At 40.9% G+C, this 23,216-nt stretch overlaps 2 protein-coding genes across 4 annotated transcripts in view; both read left to right on the forward strand.

The window, feature by feature from the left end:
* The window catches only part of MICAL2 (microtubule associated monooxygenase, calponin and LIM domain containing 2), a 156,969-nt gene extending 135,502 nt beyond the window's left edge, over positions 1-21,467 (forward strand). Inside the window, exons 31-36 of one of the 2 annotated variants that reach the window (XM_044425589.1) lie at positions 2,708-2,802; positions 9,281-9,373; positions 10,280-10,373; positions 14,594-14,693; positions 16,337-16,411; positions 19,498-21,467. In XM_044425589.1, the coding sequence (XP_044281524.1) occupies positions 2,708-2,802; positions 9,281-9,373; positions 10,280-10,373; positions 14,594-14,693; positions 16,337-16,373 (419 nt within the window). In that variant the 3' untranslated portion in view covers positions 16,374-16,411; positions 19,498-21,467. The remainder of the gene's footprint in view (positions 1-2,707; positions 2,803-9,280; positions 9,374-10,279; positions 10,374-14,593; positions 14,694-16,336; positions 16,412-19,497) is intronic. The other variant, XR_006414260.1, reaches the window with a different exon arrangement.
* The window catches only part of PARVA (parvin alpha), a 109,052-nt gene continuing 102,172 nt past the window's right edge, over positions 16,337-23,216 (forward strand). The window contains exon 1 of one of the 2 annotated variants that reach the window (XM_044425597.1): positions 16,337-16,411. In XM_044425597.1, coding sequence (XP_044281532.1) covers positions 16,405-16,411 — 7 coding nt within the window. In that variant the 5' untranslated portion in view covers positions 16,337-16,404. The remainder of the gene's footprint in view (positions 16,412-23,216) is intronic. The other variant, XM_044425595.1, reaches the window with a different exon arrangement.

Below are 23,216 nucleotides of genomic sequence, written 5' to 3' on the forward strand. Positions count from 1 at the left end.
GATCCTGTTGGTTTCCGTCTGGCAAGGCCTAGGAATGTCAGAAGACTTCAAGTTCAGAGTTGTCCAAACAAGAAGATGTAGCCTATAGGATTACACCCTTAGTCACACTTAGGGCTGAATCACTGAAATCAGTGGGGCTGAAATTAGTAATGACTGTCTTAATTTCTACTGATTTTAATGGGTCTACATGACTAAAGCATAACTAAATCTGGATTTCTATAGATAAAAATGCAGACATAGATATATATGAAATTTGTGTGTATGTTTTAATATTCATCACCAAAAACTGCTTTGAGTTGAAGAGCAGGTTATAAAATATAAATTTGCTGGTTGAAAAGATGCTAGCCTTCTTTCTGAAGGATGCCATACAATGAGTTTAGTTAGAAGTTTTACTAGTGGCCTGTTAGTGTCTGAAGTTCCTCTAAAATAGCTTTCTCCAACCTGGCACCCTCCAGATGTTCTGGACCGCAACTTTCATTATCCCCAACCTGTATGCTCGCTGAAGATGATGGGCCCTGTTGTCCATTTCCTCTGGACTGATGAGGAAAGCTGCTCTTCAAAATAGAGCCAAACATGCAGATAGGATTTATTCTATAAGGTAGACCTGAGACTAAGATACTTCAAACCTGCTTGCTCTATCCTACAATTAAAAATAATTTTTAGAAGACATGTTTCTCCCTTTGTCCTAACACTGGATCCAGGGTCGCCCCATGAAACTGACTGGTGGGAGATTCAGGACAGATCAAAGGAAATACTTCTTTACAGAGTGCCTATTTAAACCATGGTATTCACTGCCGCAAGATGTATTGATGCCCAAAGAGGACTGGGCAAGTTAATGGAAGTGAAGGCCATCAGTGGCTACTCGTCCTGGTAGATATGCACTGCCTCTGGTATCAGAGGAGTACGCCTAGCTACACTAGTTGCTTGCAAACTTGGGCGGGAGGGTGCTGTTGGACCGCTTGTGGGTTTCCTTAGTTTGATCCAGCAAGTTTGCTTTTAATACTAGCTTTATCAACTGCTCTTCTGAAAACCAGTGTTTACCCAGAATTCCCAGTCAATGGCCCTGCTGAATGGGAATTCTGGGAGTTGCAGTCCAAATGCCTCTGAAGGCCACCTGGTTAGGGAATCCTGTGGTAGAACAAGTGGAATTGCAAATGGTTTGTCTTCTTCCACAGACAACAGCAAGCAGGTATTGCCTGCACACTAGATGATGATGATGACACTGAATGTGTATCCTGTCTTTTTTCTTCTTCTGAGGAGCCCATGGCAGCTTATGTAGCTCCATTTTATCCTCCCAACAACCCTGTGAGGTAGCTTGGGCTAAGAATCTGGGACTGCCCCAAAGTCACCCCCGCTTTTTTCTGAGGGGCTGAAAACCCAGCTGTTGCAGATCATTTCCTCTGTCTGCTGTTCTCTGGCTAAGCTGCAGAACTGCCTGCTAAACTCTCTTTTCCCAGGCTGCGCTGTCGAAAATGAAAAGGCTCAGTCAGTGATGATGCATGTCTCTTATGGTCTCTCACAAGGGACATCACTGGCTGACTAGACATGGCAAAGTGTGTGTGTGAGAGAGAGAGAGGGAGAGAGAGAGACAGAGAGAGAGAGAGAAGTCTTTGATACTCTAGGGAAAAAAGTAGACTTTAAGGCACTTTCTAATAAATATATTCACATGATAGATTAGAGTAAATCTACAGTTCTCTGGCCTTTCTATTGAACAATAAGTCCCTAGTCATGCCCTTCCCTCTGACTGTCTAAATAGAGTCTAATCCAGGTGTTAATCATTAATCCTGCAGCAGGTTAAGTGTACTAACAGATGTGCACTGCACCTATTCTGTTTCCTTAGAGAGGAGAATGATATGAATTAGACAAATAAATTGTCAAGCAGAAACGTTGCATGTCTATTAAAACATTGCCTTATCCTGATGAGGGCAAAAATAGAATAATAGGCAAAAAATTAAAGACTATTTGGATCTTTAAAGACAGCTTTCTTCCAGTATTCATTCATAAATGTCCATCTGGGAGATGCTTGTGAAACAATCCATTGTTGTGGTAGACATATTTATATTTACTGTTCAATGGTGTGATAATCTTGAGAGAGAGAAAATATAAGTGACATTTGTTTAGATCCAATTAAAGAAATATTTATGTTGCATGAGGCTGTATGATAAAACCTCCTTCATGAAGTCCATTTGCTTCTGATTATATTTGTGCCTTTTTTTATATGACCAGACATTCTGACGCCAGCTATTTTACACTGAGCAGATGTCACAGAGTAAAAATGGGTGCCAGATGCTACAAGCCACATAAGGGTAATTTGTTTAAGAGCTGGCTCAGACTTTGTGCATTCAATTACGTCGCATGGTGAGTCTTAGACAATCATTTAGATAACATGGCCAACTTCAGATATGCATTTTAACAACAGCCCTGAATTCTGAATGCAAGCTGAGCCATCATTCAAAAGGAATTGGAATTAACAGTGATGTGTGCATAAAACTTGATATGTTTGTGGATAGGGGTGGCCACAGAATTGCAGGCCTTGAACAGTAGCCAAGATTTTAATTCATATAATCAACCCGTTCTTCAAATGGCTGTTAGGTATAGCCTTGCAAAGATGCAAGCAGGTGCAATGTAAGTGGCCATGGCGAGAATCCAGGCAAAGTCTAGCAAGAGAATAGTGTCTGCCTCACTGAGCTTTGGTATCCTCTCTTAGGTTCTGAATGTCTACCTGTCAGAAAACAAGCAACTCAGTATTGCTCTTCATCTTCTGATGATGGATTAGAATGGAAGCCTTCAAAGACACGCAAGGTAACTATCCCCCAAAAGCTGTTAACCTTCACATGGTATTTACAATATTGAAGTTTTGGTCTAAAATGAAGATGCCATTATGTAATATCCATAAATGATGAGTAGGAACATGTACTATGTTAGATCAACTCTTCCCCAAAGCAGGCAGCAATGGTAGGCGGTGGACTGCAGGGAACAAAAAAGCAGAGAGAGAGAGAGAGAGAGAGAGAGAGAGAGAGAGAGAGAGAGAGAGAGAGAGAGAGAGAGAGAGAGAGAGAGAGAGAGAGAGAGAGAGAGAGAGAGAGAGAGAGATTGACTGATTGCAGGAAGAATGTGAAAGAAGCAAAACAAAGTGGTAGCAATCACAATAGCACATGCAGTATCTTTGAGGGAGGACAGCGATTTAGCAAGGGTTTAACTGCTGAACTGCTGCTTGTCATGCAAACTGGTCAGAGGCAGAGTTGCTGGCAAACCTGCCCGTCCCCTACATGCTGTTTTAGGTAAAGAAGGATGTCTCCCTTGGATTGACTTAGAAGGGAATTGCATGCATTGCCCGATGGAGGAGAAATAAGAGGTCTGTACTTGGCTGCTAATCTTATTATAGCCAGAATCTGAGACATTATGTGGGAAGTTTTTCAAGAGTTCAGGTAGCAGAAGTTGCATAAAATGCATAACTCTTGCCAGAACATGCTGGCATTGTAGCCAATCTGGTGGGCAGAATTGCAAGCTCACCCTGAGAGTTTCAACTACTGAGCAGTACAGAAATCAGGCTGCAGCACCTCTTCAAGACACAGACACTGAGTCTGGTTCTAAGCTACTTCCTAGTTCTACCCAGGAAGCTCAACCCTTTCAAGCCAAATTCAGCAGTTCTTTCATATCCTCAAAGGGTACACTTACTCTGGAGGAAAAAAGAGAATAGCCTAAGCTAAAAGCCACACAATTAATATGACCTGTCATTTGACATTTACTCTAAGAACCCTGTACAAAGTTGTAGTCAGAATTAATCTTCAGAATTAAGCCAGAATATAATGGCATTCTCTTTCCTTCTAACAAAGGCTTGGCTCCTCAGTTGACAAGAATTCAAGGCAGGCACTAGAAATGTGAAGGTCTGGAAAAAGGAGGTTTTTTTCCTCCGGACTTCCCCTCATTCCTCCCTCTGGATCTCCACACTTCTGTTGAAGAACAAAGCAAGAAGCTTCCCCCAGTACTGGGATTTCTCTCCCATTTACTGAGGAGCAGGTGTGGATCCAAGCACAGTTTGCAGGGAGAGACGACTGAACAGCCTGAGATGGTGACCTGCAGCCAGAGCAGCATCTGTTCATGTGCTCAGATCACATCAGTTCTGTTTACACACATTCATGAATCTTTGTGTGTGTGTGTGTGTGTGTGTGTGTGCGCGCGCACATATACACAGACAAAATTCTTCCTGAGAGAAATGGAATTTCTTAGGACTGGGCCTTACTGTCACAGCGAGGTCTCGCCCTGCTCTTGATATCCACATTATTTGGAAAGTAAGAATTACTTACAAGTTGGGCTTCTTGTAGGCCCCTCTAGAATCACCACTACCACCCCATAAAACCTCAGATTCTTTTGCCAAACAATTCCTATTCTAGGCCATGGGAAACTGAACTTAATAATTTGTATAAACAGAGCAAATATGCATAATTTCTCCTTTTTGCATCATTTATTCAGCAGTCTTTTGCTGGTTTGCATAATTTATTGTGAGGTCACTGATGTCCTGTTCTAGCCACTGAAAATTTTATTCAGTCACCTCTCTGCTAAGAATGTTCTAAGAATGTAGAAAACATTGCCAGTTCATTCTTAAGCAAGTTTTGAGCCATATATTCTAGAAAATAAGTGGGCAAGTTGTGGCGGTCCAGATGTTTTGGTTTATAACTTTCATCAGCCCTAGTTGGCATAGCCAATAATGAAGGATGACAAAGTTCTAGGCCAAAACATCTGGACCGTCACAAGTTGTCCTGCTCTGGAAACTTTTTTTAAGAATGTCATGCAGAAGGTCAACTCAGCAGCTGCTACCACATTCGGTACTTCATTCTGCACTCATGCAGAACTGTGACAAGTGCACAGTCCTACTTACAAAAGAACATGAAAAATCAGTGTTATCAAGATGCTCATGGACTGTAACTGTTATTACTATATACCATGGGTCATGCTGGTTCAGGCTGATAGAACTTGTAGTCCAAACATCTGGATGCCACCATACTGAGAATGCCTAGAGATGTCCATTTCTCATGCTGGACTAGCATGTTCCATAAGAGGTGACCCATTCAGTGCCCATTCAGCAGCTCTACAAATAGTGTAAACACATGAAGACGGCAACCTGACCTGTGTGGGTCGCATTGTAGATGCAATTATTTATTGCATTGTTATCATTTTGATACTGATGTATGCAGAATTGGGTGGCTGCCTCAGGTGTCAGTTTCATGGGGTGGCAAGGTGTTGGAGGACAGAGCTGTGTGTTTTTCACATAGCCTGCTCCTGAAGCTATGCTGTTGCCCTCTGGTTCACTACAGGCTGCCAAGCCTGAAGTAGAATTCAGCTGCTCGTCCAACTGGCTTCTGGATATGGAATGTGACCAAGGAGACATCCTTTGTCTCAATCAGTACATCTTCTTGGGCCAGCCCTACCCTTGTATATTAAAAGGCCATCATGTTTGTGGGACACAGAGTTAGGATTCAATCCAAATACTTTTGTAAAAAATAATGTTGCAAAATTCAAAGCAAGTTAATGACTATTTGTCTATGAAATTTTCATGTGGACACCGAAAGATATCTGCTGGTACCTGCTGTTGCTTGATTTTAGCAGAGACCAAGTTTATTTTTGGGGAGGGAAGGTAGGGAACAGCTTGGCATGAATGTTACATGAGTAAAGGTCTAGTCTAAAATATTTCAGCAGAGTAATGAGTGCATTTGTCTTGGCAAGCTGTACTCATAGCTTTATCTGTGATGCTGATCTGCTAGCTCACAGATGTTAATATCTATCTCCCACTGACCAAGCTAAGAACAAAACAAAATTATTGTTATAGGATTGCTGTGTTATTACTGCAAACAGGCCTATTATCATGGGTTTGCCTTCGAGCCATGCTAGATCACAGTTTGGGGTTTGAACAGACGATTGTGATGGGCCAGAATGTCTGGTCAATCTTCCTTCTTGGCTAGTGAGTGTCCTTTTATGAGACCAAATTCATAAATCATAGCTCACTGATGCTAAGAACTTTCTTTGGGTTAGGAATTGGGGGTGAGGAAGTGACACACTTTTCCTGAACCTTCATGATTTAGAAGAGGGACTGATGAAGTGTGTGGGGAAGGGAACACAAGAGAAACTATAGTGTCTAATGCCATGCTTTCCAGATGTTTTGGACTACAACTACCATGTGACACAACAAACTTGACCTACGATCTACAATAATGGGAATTCTAATTCACCAGTGCCTAAAGGGCACTAATTTTTGTGAGGCTATAATTACATAATGCCATCAAGTCTCAAGTGCCTGCTTCTCCAAATGGAATGAAACATGAATGAATGCTGCCCTTGGAACAGCTCATCCTTCGGGAGTGAAGAACACATAACATTTCGTTGGGGAACAGCTGGTTTTCCTGGTTGTTGTTTTTCTCTTTCTCTGAACATTTCCTGATATACATTCAAGGAAGTAAATCAGCACTGTGGCTCTATTTCCTTCTCGCCCTTCAGCCTGCTCCAGAGGAAGTGGGCTTCAGGGCGACAGTTGTTTGAGAGTTGTGAAAGGGCTGCTTCCTTCGTGTTCCACTTCCGGAAGGCATTTGGCCAACCACATAAAGTGCTGCACTAGATGGACCTTTGGTCTGACTGAGGAGGTCACTGTGTTCCACCATTTTCCCTTCACACCTATGAACTCATAGCAAGATGTCAAGTATGCTGATTCTCGGTCTTCTAACTTTCTACAGCTTATTTCAAATGTACACAGTCCTCATCTCTTCAGCTCCTACAATGAATTACTTTCCTACTGACCACTCTCTTTCCCAGGTTTTGTTCTCCTTTCATGCTCTTTAGAATTCTCTCACATTCTTCTGAAGTGCTCTCTCTCATTTTCTAAACATCTTTGCTACTTTTGACTTTGCTGGACTTACTGAAAGTTACTAACAGTTTTGGACAGTATCCAGTGTGACACCACCCTTAATGTAAATTATCTTGCATTTAGCACAATGCCAAAAGTGCTTTTTGGCATGATGGGTTTTTTGGATGGAAGCAGGGAGAGATTTAATATATTGCCGTCTGTTGTGATCATTGTCTGGCCCTGGAAATGTGCATGGCCAAAAAATCCGTTGAAAGTACAGCTTGATTCTGAGGTCCAAGATTCTTTGACCCTTCCTAACACTCCTCTCTGTTCCTGGAATGTGGGCCGTTGAGTCTCACGGAAGCCAGAGCCTGCCCCACTTCTCCTTGATGTCAGAAAACCTGTGTGGAGGGTGGCAACTGTGGGGGAGGCTTTCTCAGTGGTGGCCCCCATCTGTGGAATAGCCACCCCACTGCAGCCTAGCTGGTGCTGAATCTGTCATCTTTTTGGTGGCAGGTTAAGACAGTTCTTCTTTCTGAGGTTTTTAAGGACTTACTCAGCCACCCAGGGCTTAGGGGAACCACAGGTGATTGCAGGGTTCCTCTTTGCCATTCTTTGCACAATTGCCATTCTTTGCACAATTTTTGCACTGATTATTTTATCATCTGCTTTTAGCTGTTTTAAACTTTTAAACCTTTGCTTCTGGTTTTTATGATATTTTAATTTGTGTTTATGATTTGTTTTTACGGATTGTGTAAACTGCCCAGAAAACTTTGTCTGTCGCATGGTGTGGAAATGAAATAAATGATATGAACTAATAAGAAGAAGACCTCAGCCAAGCCCCAATAACACAAAAACCTTCCCCTGCCCAATACTTGACTACTGCTTGTCTTTGAATCCTAACTGAAACAGCCTTCTTCCCATGGCCTTCATCCAGTTGGATTTCTCTTTTCCCTGCGCTGAAGAGCATTGAAGCTTGTGTCCTGGGACTGCGGAAACTTGCAGCTCCGCTTCTGAGCAGCCTCTGCCGTGACCTGTGTCTCCAACGTGGGGAGAGCAGGTGGCAGCCTGAGAAAGAGGGAGAAAGGAGAGGCAGATACGGTGAGGAGGGCCACCACGGGGCAAAGCACCCCTGGGCACTCAAGCAAACAGATTGTGGAAAAGGGCAGCTCTGGAATGGCTCCTTACCAAACTTGGGTGTCCGGTGCAGTGCCTGTGACCAGAAACATCTCTGTTTGTGTCTGCCTAGTTCCCTACCCCACACAATTTTCATTTTATTTAAGGGATTTTCCTTCAAATAAAAAGAAATTCCTCCATTTGGAAGCTGGCATGGCAGAAAGCCAAGTGCTGCCTTCTAGCACTATTTGGCTTGGTTCAAAAGAGCAGTTCACCTGCTGATATTTAGCTTTATTACACTCCAGAGGCAGTGTTGGGTATCTAAGATCTGATGCTCAGTCCCACAGGAGAGAAAGGACTGCACAAGCTTGCTCTGTGCGGGTGTGTGTTTAAAGGACCCTGACTTCTAAGGGTACCCCATTTCAGAGCCTCTTTCCCACGCACTCCTTTTACCTCTTAAGACAGATCTCTGAAAAGGGCTTACCTGAAGAGGGACTTACGCCTACCACCACCCCATCTTTATTTATTTATTTATTTAGGAGGCTTCTATGCCACCCCATTCGCCGAAGCCTCGGGGCGGCTCACATCCCTGCTTTCCCTACTTTCGCCTTCACTCCGCTTTGGGAAATGCTATCAAGTCTAGCTCATTTCCAGAGTAAATAGCCTTTGTGTCCCAGTTCAGATACTCTTTATATTTCTTCTACTTTTCTTTGTTTCTTCTTTCACAAATATCCTGACTAATTTCAAAATGAGCATTAAGGTACTGATTTGGGTGTACACCGTCATGATCCTTATTCTCTTCAGCAATTTAACCTTCTTCCCTCCCCCTCCCCTTACACCCTCTGTCTGCATCTGGTTCTAGGTGAAGGCCTCCTTCTTGCATGGTAAACTGTTGTCCCAAACCCTAAATCAAAACCTATAGTCTCAACTGCATTTCACATCAGAATATTGTGTTTCTATTCAGCCACAATTGACTGAATGATTAATATGTTGCAGATGTAATAAATAGGTCAAGGAAGACTTGAACTGGAATTTGACACTCCCAAACATTTATTTGTTAGTCATCAAGATAGTACCTCTTAGGTTGATAAATGCTCTGTTTCCTCTCCATTGATGGAGCATTACCCTTGCCTTTATCACCAGAAAATACTAATACCTAACTAAGATTGCAACAAGGCCCCTATTGATGAGGACAAAGGGGAGTGTCCCTAGCCAAGGCAGTCAAAAACTACTTAACATCCACATTTAAAGGAAAGTCTGAAAAGCTGTGACTAAGTACAAATTATTGAATTATTGATTGTCATTCTGGATGTTTCTTTATTTTGGTAGACCAAAAGAACTCTTAGAAGAAACAGAAAGTTGGAAAAGGAAACAAAACAACTGGTTAAACAAGAAGAACTAAAAAGGCTTCATAAAGCACAGGTAATTAAGAGATTTTCCTCCATGAAACAAATGTCCTAACTTCATGGATTTAGTACTGGATGGTTGGTAAATAAAAGCTTTGTCCTCAGGTTGTTTGGAGGAACCAAAATATCTTTGCCTGGAGCCAATACAAGCTGGCGATCCCCTGCCTTAATTTCCCTTCATCTGCTTCTTTATACCTTGTTTTAAACTATATCACTCAGGACAGTTCCAGACATGAATTCTTATGTCTAATGGAAATGGTTTTAACCTAGATGCAATCCAACTCCTGTTTGTAATGTTTGGGTGAATGAACTTACTGGATTTTGAAGAGCGGATAGGTTTTAGCAATTATGATAGCTGTACGACTGCCAAAGAACACTTGGGCAAGTTCACTTATTGTAGCGTGGATTCTAGTAGTACTGGAAAATACAAGCATGTTTTAAATCCCCACTGTATTTCCTGCACCTTCTTTTCCTGCCAGCATCATGTTCCCATGTCCTAGAGCTATTTAGAAAAGTACACTTGCCTGTATTTAAACACTACTTTGTTAGGTGATTAAGGGCACAAACATATACACATGTTTAGGCAGAAACACACTGAGGCATACTAGGAGTTATATGAGTTTTTTCTGTCTAAATATGCTTCGGATTGTGCCCTAAAATGATGTAAGGAAATTGATAAGTGCCACAGGTCAGTGGCTGGAAACATGTCTTGTATGTCACTGTATCCCCATTTTACAAGATCTCTGGTAGGAAGACCATTTAAAAAATCAAATAAACCAACAAAAATACCAGCACAGCCTCCCTGTGATCACAGGACTAGACAGACTGAGAATGACAGCTTGATTTGCATTATATTTATATAAATATATCCATAGCTACTGCTTTGAGAAATTTCTTTTTTAATCTATATATTCATGTTCAGGCTATCCAGAGACTACTGGAAGAAGTAGAGGAGAAGCAGCGAGACCTGGAGGTGTACGGTGTTCAGCTAGAGAAGGAACTGCGAGGAGAATCAGGTAACAGAGAAGAAATGTGTGAATCTTTGAAGAATATGCTGGCTTCCTTCAAGATGTTGGTGCTTCTTTGGGGAAATGCCATGGAATTTAACTTTCTATTCAGCTTGTGGGGTTTGCTATAGGTTTGCTATCATATGGGAACTGAGCAGCACGGTTTATTTCTCTAGAATTGTTACTTCCCTAGTAATATTTTATTCAACCTTATTAGCAAACTTTACCCCTTTCTCTCCAGCCCTAATCCTTCCATTGGTTTATCTTGTTTGCTTGTTCATAAAGAGCTTCTGTATTCCACAAGTTAAGGTTGGATTAACTGGCATTGGGCGGTTGTGTGTAGGTGTTTCTACTTGTAACACAGCCTGACCATAACAACAGCCTGAGGGAACATTCCACCCCTGCCACCTCCATTTCCTGACCTGGGAAAGACTTTCATCTCCACCTGGTTATCACGATTAATTTTTTTTCCACTAAAGAGCCAAACCTATCTAGGAAAGTTCACAAAATTTGCCAGGTCCCAACTGTTGCCTGCCCACGAAAGCGAAATTGACCAAGAAGAGCTTTGGAGTGCTTCAAAGCCACTAGTCCCCAAAGAGAATCGGAAGCAAGGATGTGTCATTGTCTAGCACTTCCTGTGTGTGGAGGTGTGAGCACCAAGACAGGACACGAGGGAAAGAAAATACTTGCCATATGAAGAGACCACATTGGTAGTGGGCACTGTGTGGGGTGAAGCATCACACCTAGTCAGCTTTAAGTTTCTAAATGTTTATGGGGCTCAGAAGCATATGGTGTTTTATTTGGCTATGGTCTGCTAATATGTTATACCCTTAGATTTGTAATAAATGAATGTTTACCCCCTTGGTGTATCTTGAGAGACTGAGACTCCTTGTTCCCTTCACTACCCTTAGTAATTTAATTCCTCCTATTAAGGTTACTTAATACTCCTCTCTGTTGATTGGTAGACAGCTACACATGCTGGTGTTCTAGAAGGGTTGGTGATTACTCCTCATCTGTAGGTCTCACATGCCACATTTTTCATACATTCTGCAAACAGCCCCTAAAAACTATTAATTTTGGGCTTTTGCTTATAACAATATTTATGTGAATGTAGAATTCCAGCTGCTCCTTTTCCATTCCCTTTTCAGTCCATTTCCTTTTAAAAACAATGTGTGCTATAGTTTAATGAATGACCAGATTTTATTAGGTTAAGCTGTATTTAAGAAGGACTTGCACTTATGGAGTTCAAGTGATTTAATAGGTATTATTAGTGTAATTAGAAAATCATCACAGTTAAGCGATACTATTGAGCTGCAAAGGTTCTGAATAACCAGATTTAGAGATAGGCCTGCAAACACCCGTCTCCCATCACATCAATACAGCTCCCTTCTAATAATTGTGGGAGTGCAGGCTGAAAGGCTCTTTTGTTAGGGGGAGCTATGTCTTAGCTGCTGGACTGAGTAAGAAGAGGACGTGCACGGGAACAAAAACAAAGTGCTGCAAAGGTGATGAGCAGAACGCTGCTCTGACACTCTCACAGCCAGCCCAACGGCGGCGTGTGCTAGAAAAATCAGAAACGAGTTCTATGAATACTGGTGACTCTACCTAGAGGACCAAGACCAGGTTAATCGTGCCTTAGTTTGCTTCAAGTTTGTTTGCTAGTTGTCCACGCATTCATTCTTCTAAGGTTCCTACTAGCATTCAGGCACAGAGTATATGTCCTTCGTCACCTAGCTTCAATGGCTTCAGCTGTTTCAGGACTGCCCTAAGCCCTTTCCTAGTAGCATTTCCTAATCTATCAGTCCCTATGTATTATTAGCTACAAGAGTATCCAAATAGGAAGTATAATTCCCTGCACTTAGGGATGGCTGAGAGTTTCATTTGGTTCACATTTTAATGCTGGCTTTCCAAATTTGTACCTCCGGAATCTGCACAGTAACCAGACTCAGTTATATCATCATCATCATCTTCATCATCATCATCTGTTGTAAACCATCCTGAGATATCTGTGATGGAACAGTATAGAAAAGTTTTAAATAAATACATATCATTATCATCATCATCAATTGCATTTATATCCTGCATTTCTTTCTCTTGCAAGGAACCCAAGGTGGCTCACAAGGTACTCTTTTCTTTCTATCCTTATAACAACAACCCTGTGAGGTAGGTTAGACAGAAAGCCTGTAACTGGCTCTCAGTGAGCTTCAGAACTGATTGGGGTCTAGAAGTCTGATTTTTGGAGTCCTGGTTCAGTAACTCTAACTACAATATTAGAATATTTCTGAATTTTTGTGATGCAGTTTGCAAATTAGTTAGTTATTGTATTTTTTTAATCCTACTGTTCAGGCCACCATTGTCTCTTAAAGCTGCTCTCATCAACTGAGAGAGAGTGAGGTGAGGGTGAGGGTCCTCAGGCTTACAAACTAAAAAGAGAAGGCAATGAGAAGAAGGGGAGTGGAGGGGAAAGGAGCAGACATAAATCAGGTTCTCAAGGCCACAACATGGTGAACTGTGAGTGGCTGCTGAGATGCACTTTGGGCAGGCTGATTTTCCCTCACTGGTGTTCTTGCTTGAATGGACTTTTGCTCATGTGGCCAGTGGATGGGCTCCTTACAGCCACAGTCTAGGGCAGCGATTTGGGGAAATTGCTTGGAAAATGCATGCACTAGCAAAATGCATATATTAGAAGAAATGCTAATGAAAATACCCATACCATTTCTGGGGAACTAGGATGGGAGACACATCATATCTGAGAAAGAGATTCCATTCTAAATGGATCTTCATGTTCAAAAGCACTTTGCTTCTGGAAAGCAGGCACTAGAGATAAACCGTGGGGGCAGCTGGTGACCAATATTGTCTGCCTGAGAATATCTTGAAGTCAGCTGGTTGGCTGCTTCTGGAGACGGTGTTGGAAACAGCAGTCTTAAAGGCCATTGCTGATGGAAAGACACTTTAAAAAGGGGGCTTAATACCTTCAAGATGCCAGACTAGATAGATGATGTGCCTCCATCCAGCAGGGCACTTAAGAATTGAGCTGACAATCTGGAATACCCACAGCAGGCTCTTTTAAATCCTTGAAAGCAGAAGTAAGACCAGTTGGGTAAAACATGGCCTAGCACAGACACAACAAGGCAGTGGAGGTCACTTCCACTCATTTCCCTCTGTGATGAGAAGGAACATGGCAAGGCACCACCCAGGAATCCAGTCTCCTGCTGTAGCACTAGAGGGAGAACAAGGCCTGGTTGCTGCCACCTCTCTTGGGCTCTCGGCTCCAGCACTGCAGCCATGGTAAGCTGCTATAACCATAGCTTAAATAGCAGAGAACGTCAGAATAGCCGAGAACAGCACCGTCAAAATAGCAGCAGTGTGTGCCAGTTTTTCTAACTTTCTTCTAGCTTGAAGGCAACAGACTTGCATGGGGAAGGCTTCACAGTTGTGTGGCAAATATTTGCCCCAGAAGCCTTTGCATCTTGCAAGATTTCTGCACCTGCCATTATTGATCCAGGATAGATTTATTGGTGGTGCTGTCATAAATTGCTGCATGAAACTATTAATATATATTCCTGTAGAAAGATTGAATCAGTTTAATTCTAACAGAAATGTTCAGGATTACATGCTCTGACTGAACAAAACATCTGGCCATTTCCCTAGGTGCCACCCCCACCTTTTTAGGGCATGCCATGAGCTGCCCAACCTATCTCACAGGGTTGCTGTTGTGGGGATAGCAGCAGGAGGAGAATGATGTAAGTCGCTTTGAGCTTGTAAGAAAAACTAAGATACAAATCAAATAAATAACCATTAACGTTACCAGTTAAGAAACATAAAGAAACAAGACTGAGGAACACGTGCCCAAATTTATAGTTGGACAGCTGCTGACAGAGTCAGTGCTACTGGGTCAGGTGCTTCATTGTGCTGATATCTCATGTCCTAATATGAGAAAAACAAATTTACAATGAAGGCAAGAAATCAAGTTAAGGGACCATTTAGTATCAGTTGTATCTGAAACATTTAACTTAACCTTTTATTCACCTTCTAACATAATCTTCAGCTACTTTTAGTTGTAGTGTTTGACTATTACAAAATACTCAAAATACTCAAAAAAAAAAGTTAGGTACTTTTTAGGTGAAGAAACTTTAATAAACCTTGCTTTGGTCTCTGCATGGTATAACTTTTGGGATCATGGGGAAGAAAACCTGATCTTGCAATGCTTTTAAAAATATCTTAAACAGATTCAAGAACACAAGATGAAACTCAGCTGTTACACGAATGGTTTGAGTTGGTATTGGAGAAGAATAAATTAATGCGCTATGAATCTGAACTGTTGATCATGTAAGTAGGAACTCACAGTTTGCCATTAGTGGTAAAAATGTCAGAGCTGAGAGAATATACACATGTTCCAGGCTGAAGATTCTATTCCTGATACATGCAGATGTCCTTTATTGAACTAAATTATTGTCTTATGCCTTGCATAAGATATGATCATTAACATACAGAGAAAGAGAGTTGCCATTTCTTATGCTATTGTCATTTGTGGTCAGAACTGGTTTACAATAAATGTGGCTGAATGCTACCCTCTGTTTTATACCTATGTTTTCAGCAGAGCCAAAGTACTGTTAGGCGAACATGTCAATTTGACAATTGCTTACAACATAAGGAAAACATATGTACAAGTGTATGGTTTTCAGAGTGGTGGAAACGGTTTTATTGTTCTGTAAACACACATACTCTTATTTTCAGAAGAATAATACTGATTATTATAATAAATAATAAAATAATAAAACTAGCTGTGCAGGTTGGAGTTTGTTTGGAAAAAGAACAATAAGTCCATGAGGGCAGATACGGTAGCAGAGAAAGTCTTTTTCTGCTGCTTTGACCTGTTCAAAGGAAAAGTAGGATATGAATATGAAATTAACTAAATAAATCCTTGCTATACAAGAATCTATTCGGGATCTATATGGGAGCTCTGCATCAACTCAACCACTCAGTCATGCCCCTGTTTAAAGAGATACATCCAAGGGACTGGATTTGGAGGAGCTAATGGCATGGTGCTGTTTTTCTCAGAAAGACAAAGATAAAATGGTTCCTTTTAAAGACTGCACTGGAAGAGTTGGGTCAATAAAAAAGTATTGGCTGCCCTACTTTTTCTGACCTTCTATTTCACGTGCACAGTTTGCTTGATAATTTTGTTACTAGGAGATTTTCCAAACAGCAAAACTGGCATGCTATTGAAAGTCTTGTGGTGACCAAAACAAACAGGACTGTTTTCACTTGTCACCTTCTTGCCCACTTTAGATTAATTTGATGTACCACAGTTCAGTGTTGGAAAGGCAGATAATTTAGGAGCTTTTAAAAATCATTTTGTCAGCTGTTTCACCTGATGTGTTTTCAAAGGGTATATTGAAAATCTTCTGCAAAGACAGATAATAAAGATGATATTAGTATTATCTGCATAACAAAGTCAGGTTTTCAACCAAGAGTATGGTGGGATGAAATGCCACAAGCAGCTGTGGACCTCCTGCTGTATATACTTTTGGTGAACAACAGATTTGTATTTATTCATTTTAATTTTGTATAACAGCCTTCCTCCAAGATGCAGCATCTACAGGCATGTCATCCCTCTGTATGTTCCCAACAGGCCTGTGATGTATGGAAGGTTCAGAGAGGCAACTGGCCAAGGCTGTGTCCCTCACTTCTCTACACTGCACCACATGGGCTGTATGGAGCAGACTTATGCTCAGCCATAGTTTGTTCTTTATGTATGCCACCTTGATAAAATGCTGCTATTCGATGGGAGAGGGATAGTTTTGAGCAGTATACATAGGGATGGATTAGTCTTGAGTATATGGGCCTGGTCTGCCTAATCATGAATCCTGCGAAGATGATTCTAGTTATTCTATTTGGGTAATATGCTGATGGGGATAATGAAGATTGATGAGTCATCATAGCTGACCCTCCATTATACTTGTGCCTAGGGCCAAAGAGCTGGAACTAAAGGACCATGAAAACTGATTGAAGGAGAACCAAGATAGAAAAATGGAACATGGATGGTAAGAAAAAGACTGACTAACTGACTTGGTTTGCACATAATGACAGTAAGTCATGAGCTAACCCACAATTTGTCATGATGCATGCCATTCTGAATATTTACCCCTTAACTGGGCCAATCATGGATTTCTATAACCTAAACTTTATAGGTTAATCATGTGTTAAATAACCTACAATTAACCTACAATAGTTAGGTTAACTTTGGATTGTCTCACCCATTGTTATCCTATCAATGTAGCAACCACCTGATGGGGTAGAATATTCAAAAAGGCTGCAGAATACACCATGGCAAATTGTGGCTCAATTAAATCACATTTTCCCATTTTTGTGTGTGAATAGACCTATTTATTTTAAAAAAAGGGTGCTCCGAAGGTCAATTCAGATCTACAGGCAGAGCTTGGGGTAACTTGTATTTGATCATTATGGGTGTCTGACTTCCAATTGTTTTACAGAAATAACAAATGAAAAAATTGGCCTGCTCCCATAATAGGGAGTACTGAAGCCAGCTTGAGGTAAAACCAGGAGTAGATTTGAGGATAAAATAACTGTGAGCTCAGATCCAGCAATAATACTCATTCTGTGCCATCTGTAGCCAAAGCCCTCTGGCAGATCACAACATTTAAGTCACCCATCCAGATTTCAACCAGACCCATCCCTGCTTAGCTTCCAAGATTAGGCAGGATCAGGCACTTCAGGCTACATGGAAGTTCTGTTATTAAGGAATTAAAGCAAATTCCTGACCTGATCATGTGCTCAGAAATGCTCTGTTCCTTAATTCAAGATATATATCTAGCTCCTGAACAACTAGCTTCATTAAAGCCCTAATAAAGTTATTATACTGTTATGGATTTCATTTAAGTCTTGTTCGTGAGACTTGGGGTTCTAGGAAAAAATGAGCCTGCTAATGTTTTTTGTGCAAGATATACTTGTATACTGATTAAATTCAATTTTAGATTTACATGTCCTTAAGAATATTTGTGCATATTCAAGAAACAGGCCATGTCAGTCCTTAAAACTATTGGTGGTGGTTTGGAAAGGTTCCCAACATGTACCTGAAACCTCACAAGGTGGCATGTTTTTTGTTTGTTTGGATATTAAAAAGGTAATTTGCAGAAAGTAAACAAACTGAAATAGTGGGTGTGCAGCTATTGCATGGAACCCTCTTTTTCTTTATTAAAGGTGAATTTATAAATATAAAAGCAATTTGGAGATTTGATGAGCTGGGGAAGCTGCTAAAAGGAAGCTGCACCAAATACTTGTAGTAGGGGAGTGGGAGATACATTTTACTGTCTGGATTACAGACACAGTAAATGCCATAGTATTTAAGGCATGTGCCATTATTTCTTCTGAATAAATGAAGGGTATAGCTTTGGGAACATATTTTATTCATATATTTAAAAGATGGAGTAGAAGGAAATGAATATACCAAAATTTCTGCTTCATTTTCTTATCTATAACCATAGATCACTGGGTTTTAACCAGACAAAAAGATTTGTTTGGTCATTCTCATATTATCTAAGATCAGGGTGGGAGTTATATAAACCAATATTTGGATAATGTGGAATTTAACTATAGTGTGAAACTAAACCATCAAGTGAAAGATACAAGACTTTCAAAAGCAGTGTGTGATAAAGTATCTTAATTAATGATTCAAAACGTTGTGTTTTTTTAAATCCTCAATCCAAATCTAAAACACTGGGTGTGTTTCTCTGGAACATGGTCTGATCATGTTTGACTCAGGGCCAAGTTACATGTTTTTAATCAAGCAGATCTTGATATTGGGAGTGAGTTTGGCTACAAGTAAGATGTTTGGGGGCAGGTAATTCAAAGGAAGATGCCCCTTTGTTCTTAAAAAAAAAAAAAAAACTATAGTGGTGCATCTTGATATGATTCAGACAGATCTACTGTTAAATAAATGGGCCTGTTACCATCACATCTGAGTATTCTCCTGATCTGAGGAATATTTGCAGCAGGCATCGCAAGGCTGTGTGTTGAAGCCCATCCACTGCTGGAACTGGAACTGGAACTGGAACTGGAACTCCCCTGGCAAGGGTATGGATCTTCATGAAAAAGAGTACTTCCTGTGTAAAGATGTCTGTGCAGAGCTATTAACCCACAAGGAGGAATCCTGATGGGGCTGCAAGCACATCTATTTGTACACACAGAGAACTCTTTCTTGTGAAGGTCCAGTAGACATTTCTCAGAAGAGGGAGAGGTGGTGCACAGTTCCGGTGGTGGGTGGGACTATTGCACAAACCCTGAAAGTCCCTCTGTGTAGTCACTGAATCGGCAGAAGTTGCATGTAAACCAGAGTTCAGAGATCTGCTTCAGATGTTCAACTGCAAGCCCTACCATCCCTCACCTGACTGACTGAGGCTGATGGGACTTCTGGAGGACTGTCAGCACTCAGGCCTCAAGCCAAGTGTAAACCCTGCTTTTGACACATTAAATCCAAAGTTAATTAATAAATTATGCCATTTATTGTACAGAGGAAACAATGATTAACAATTCTATTTTAGGGGTTATGTTGAGATAAGAAGCTAAGTGATGAATTTGAAATGTTGGATATGATGATCAGAGATGGATGGAAATTAAAACTTGGAAAAAAGATTGTGCAGAGGGGGAGGGAGAGGGAATGCAGTATTTTGAAAATTTTATACTTCAGGGGCATACATTCTTAAGGACACATGCCTTCTCCCAGCAAATCATTTTGTGCCACAGAGATGGTCAACACCATTGATGCAAGATTATGGTTATTTTGGAGGAAAGGACTGTCTGTTTGCTACACTCCAAGGGGAAGAAATGGTGTTGCCACTAAGCATGATAAAAACAGTCTTGTTTTCTTACATCAGTGTTTATGCAAAACGAATGAGCAAGTGAATGAAGTCTACACATGCCTTATCTGATGTGCTTCCATGGTGGAAATGGCATCAGAAGTGTTCATTGTTTTCCACATCCTGGAATTTTAATACCGGGTGTTCTTGAAAGTTGCACAATTGCAGCATTGCTTTTGTTTTCTTGAGATTATTACTTTTCTATTCATTTTTCTGTGTTGCAGAATGTTTCATGTATATGTTTCTTTTCATAGGTGGGTCACCAAGAAGAGTGTTCTGATTTCTAAAATAAGCATCAACAGTACACCAACGCATTAACCTTCAACATTAATTCTTACAGTGGAAGATACATTGTAATTTTAGGTTAAATATGCATATTGTAAAGAAGTAGCTGGAAAATTCTCAGCACAGTGTCAAGTGGCTATAATGTATAAAAATGCTGACAAGGTAGATGGTACTCCATATATTAATGGAGCTTTAATACACTGGTAAATATTTGCAATTTGTACAACTCTACCTTAATATCAAAGGGATGTTCTTAACCACATTCAGAGGGATCAAGTGAAACTTTGTAGAAGGCAAGGTTATTTGTGTAATGTATTTTACAGGATACTTTCACATAATGATTGATACTATTATGTACTCTTTTGTTGGTGTACAGAATTGTAACGCTACATATTAACTCTTAAAACTGGCTACATTCCTTTTCCTATAATGCTGACAGTATTTATTAGACCATCTGTAAAGGTCCATAAGCTGTACCTATGCCGTTGCTGCTGAAGATAAATGTAAAAAGAACATGTTCCAGATTAATACTTTGCCAAAACAGCTTGCAGAGCTCCTGTCTTGAGCCCATTTCATTGAAACTTTGCTGATACTACTGACATGCTGCAAGCTCAACTCTTTGCCCACTGGCAGAAAAACAAAACAAATACACAAAACCTATCCCTCAAACAAAACGGAGGACTTTACTTTGAATAGTCTTTGATAGTTCATTGATTTTTGTAGTTTAAGTGCTAAGGTTGTATGAGGGATCTGGAATAACACACGTACTGTGTCCAAAAATTTTTGACTTCTACTTAAAAGGGACAGACTAAATCATCAATAAGCAAAAGGTGCTTAAATGCTGGCTGCCTACGGCTAAGCAATAGCAGGTGTATGCATAAAAGTGAGTGAATCTCCAGAATGTAATGTAATCAAGGGCTGGCAAACTGTGGGAGTTCTGGAGGCATTTACACATACCTCAGGGGGGGATGCACACTCTGTGGGGTGCTACACACTCCATGGGGCACCCTTCCAAAATACAAGGAGGAAGACAATATCACTGTTTTGACACTGGATTTTGGTTACAAATCTAAACTTAGTTTTAAAGTACATGTTAACTTTCTGGTGCTCCACAGATGCTACAGATGCCTTTGGGGAGGCAGGGGCCACACTGGGGTATCTGGGGCAGAATGCAGCCTGTGTGTTATCCATCTCTGTTCTATTCCAAAAGCAAGTAGTAATTTCTGTTACAAATAATGCATTGTAATATGTAATAAAGCCTCAGCTCAGACAATCATGATTTAGAAGCTGCAACAGGCCCCATGCCTGTGTTTCTTAAGACACAGGAAGAGAAGGAAAGCTTGTTTTCACCTGAGAACAAAGTCCATTTCCTTTTTACAGAGAAGTTAACGAATTACATATGAATTCAGGGAATGTCAGTTTGTTCTAACCAAAGTTAGTTTTGTAAAACACACAGTTTTACTTTCATTTGTACAAAAATGCAGTTTGTTCTCAAAGTTGACATTTTCCATCCTTCTTCTTGTTCATAAAACAAGCAAGTGGCTTAGACCTGATAATTTTAGATGGCTGACGTGAGCCTAAGCATTCTGTTAAGAAACATGGAAATGCCTCCAATGGTGGTAGAGAAAATAAGATTGTGTTCTTTTCAACATGTATGTATTTATTTGTCTGGGCTTTACATGGAATGTCTACTATGAACATATTTATCATTACAGGCTCATTTTTCTGTTCAGTTTTCAGTAAGTGAATAATGTTTAGACAAAGCTGCTTTGCTGTATAAGACAAAATTATACTATTTTAACAAAGATGTACTGTATCTAAAATTCTTATTTGCACTTAATAGTATTCTCCCCATGATGTATCTGTAGTGTGAGAGTTACAGTATTATTGTAGTGTAAGCTATTTTTCATGGTGGTATTAAAATATATTAAAACTAAAATCATATCTTGGTAATTTGAGTGTTCATTGTTGGCATGAGATAATTTATGTCGAAACCAGATTCCTTCAGTCAAGGTGGCTTAAAACTTCTGAGTGTTAAGACCTTTTTCTGCAAAATCACAGAGTGTTGCAGTCTAGGAATATTTAATAGAATTCCAGGTTCCTATTGGCTTGTATAAAGGTTTCTGTCCTCATGATCACTGACGGGATGGTGTCTGCTAGGACAAACAGCAGTGAAGTCTCAGTACAATCTGGATGGTATCTACCTAACCCATCATGCTGAAAGAAGCATCCCCCTCCCATGCAGGTCAGGATGTGCATTCAAAATGGGATCTGGGAGGCTGGAGGACTCAAAGGAATGTTTGGGGGCGGCTGCAGGGGAATAACAATCGGGGGGGGGGGGGGAGAAAATTTGCATTGTGCAAGTTCAAGCCTTCTTATCTGTACCTTAATTTTTGCATCTGCAAGTGGAAAATGTTTTTGTTTGTTTGTTTGAAGTTTGTCTATACCGTCAATTCATTACAAAATCTCAAGGTGATTTACACAGAAGAAAAAGTATTAAAAACAATTATTACAACCATAAAACAGTTAAGAACTCCTAAGTGCCAGTAGTTGAGGCAATGAATTAAAATACCACTTATCATTTATTTATTTGTTTAAAACTTTTGTATACCATCCCATCACAGATGCCTCAGGACGGTTCACAACAATTAAAAAACTGGGAAAATGAAAATGTTTTGGCCTGGAGCTGGAATGATTAAAGCATTGACACCAGGCGTACCTCTTTGCAAAGTAAGTTCCATAATCTGGGCGCTATGGTGGAAAAGACCCTCCTCCTTGTAGCAGCCCTCCCTCCCTCCCTTTTTCAAGGAGGTCTCTCAGAGGAGGACCTCCACAGATGATTCTAGGGTCTGGGCAGCTTGCCTGGAAGGAGATGTTCCCTTAGATAGCCAGGCCCTAAGCTATTTAGGACTTTATATGTTATTGTTAGTCTCTTAAATACAGCCAGGACTTCAACTGGTAGCCAGTGTAGTTGATCTAGGACTGGTGTAATATAGGACCAGCAATACGTTCTCATCTAACAATCCCAGTCAGCAGTCTGGAAGCTCTCTTTTGGACAAACTGAAATGTCTGGATTGTCTTTAAGGGCAGCCCCACATAAAGCAGGAAACAACAATGCAAGTAGGAGGTTAGAAACATAGAGCAAGTCAGAAGGGCCATCTAGTCTGACCCCTGGCTCCAGCTGGCTCCGCTCATGACATGCCCACCATGTGCATGTCCAGCCTGTCTTTGAACACCCGCACCGGTGGGGCCTCAACGACCTCTCGTGGAAGCCCATTCCACACCCTCGGGGTCCTAACTGTCAGGAAGTGCTTCCTGGCATCCAAATGGAACCTTGGCTCCCTGAGCTTTGCTTCGTTGGAGCGCGTCCTGCCTTCCTCTGCAGGGGAGAACAGGTCTCTACCCATATCCGTGTAACATACCTCACATACCTGTATGTCGCCAACATATCCCCTCTGAGTCTCCTCTTCTCCAGGCTGAAGAGACCCAGTTCCCTCAGTCTCGCCTCATACCCCATCCCCTGCAAACCAGCCACCAACCTTGTGGCCCTACGCTGCACTGACTCTAACCTGGCTATATCCTTTCTGTAATGAGGGGCCCAAAACTGAACACAATACTCCAGTTGCGGGCGCACTAGAGTTGTGTAGAGTGGTAGTAATACCTCTCTTGATCTAGAAGCCACTCTTCT

Source organism: Varanus komodoensis, unplaced genomic scaffold (assembly GCF_004798865.1).
Source record: "Varanus komodoensis strain SLA01 unplaced genomic scaffold, ASM479886v1 scaffold16, whole genome shotgun sequence".
NCBI classification, from domain to species: domain Eukaryota; kingdom Metazoa; phylum Chordata; class Lepidosauria; order Squamata; family Varanidae; genus Varanus; species Varanus komodoensis.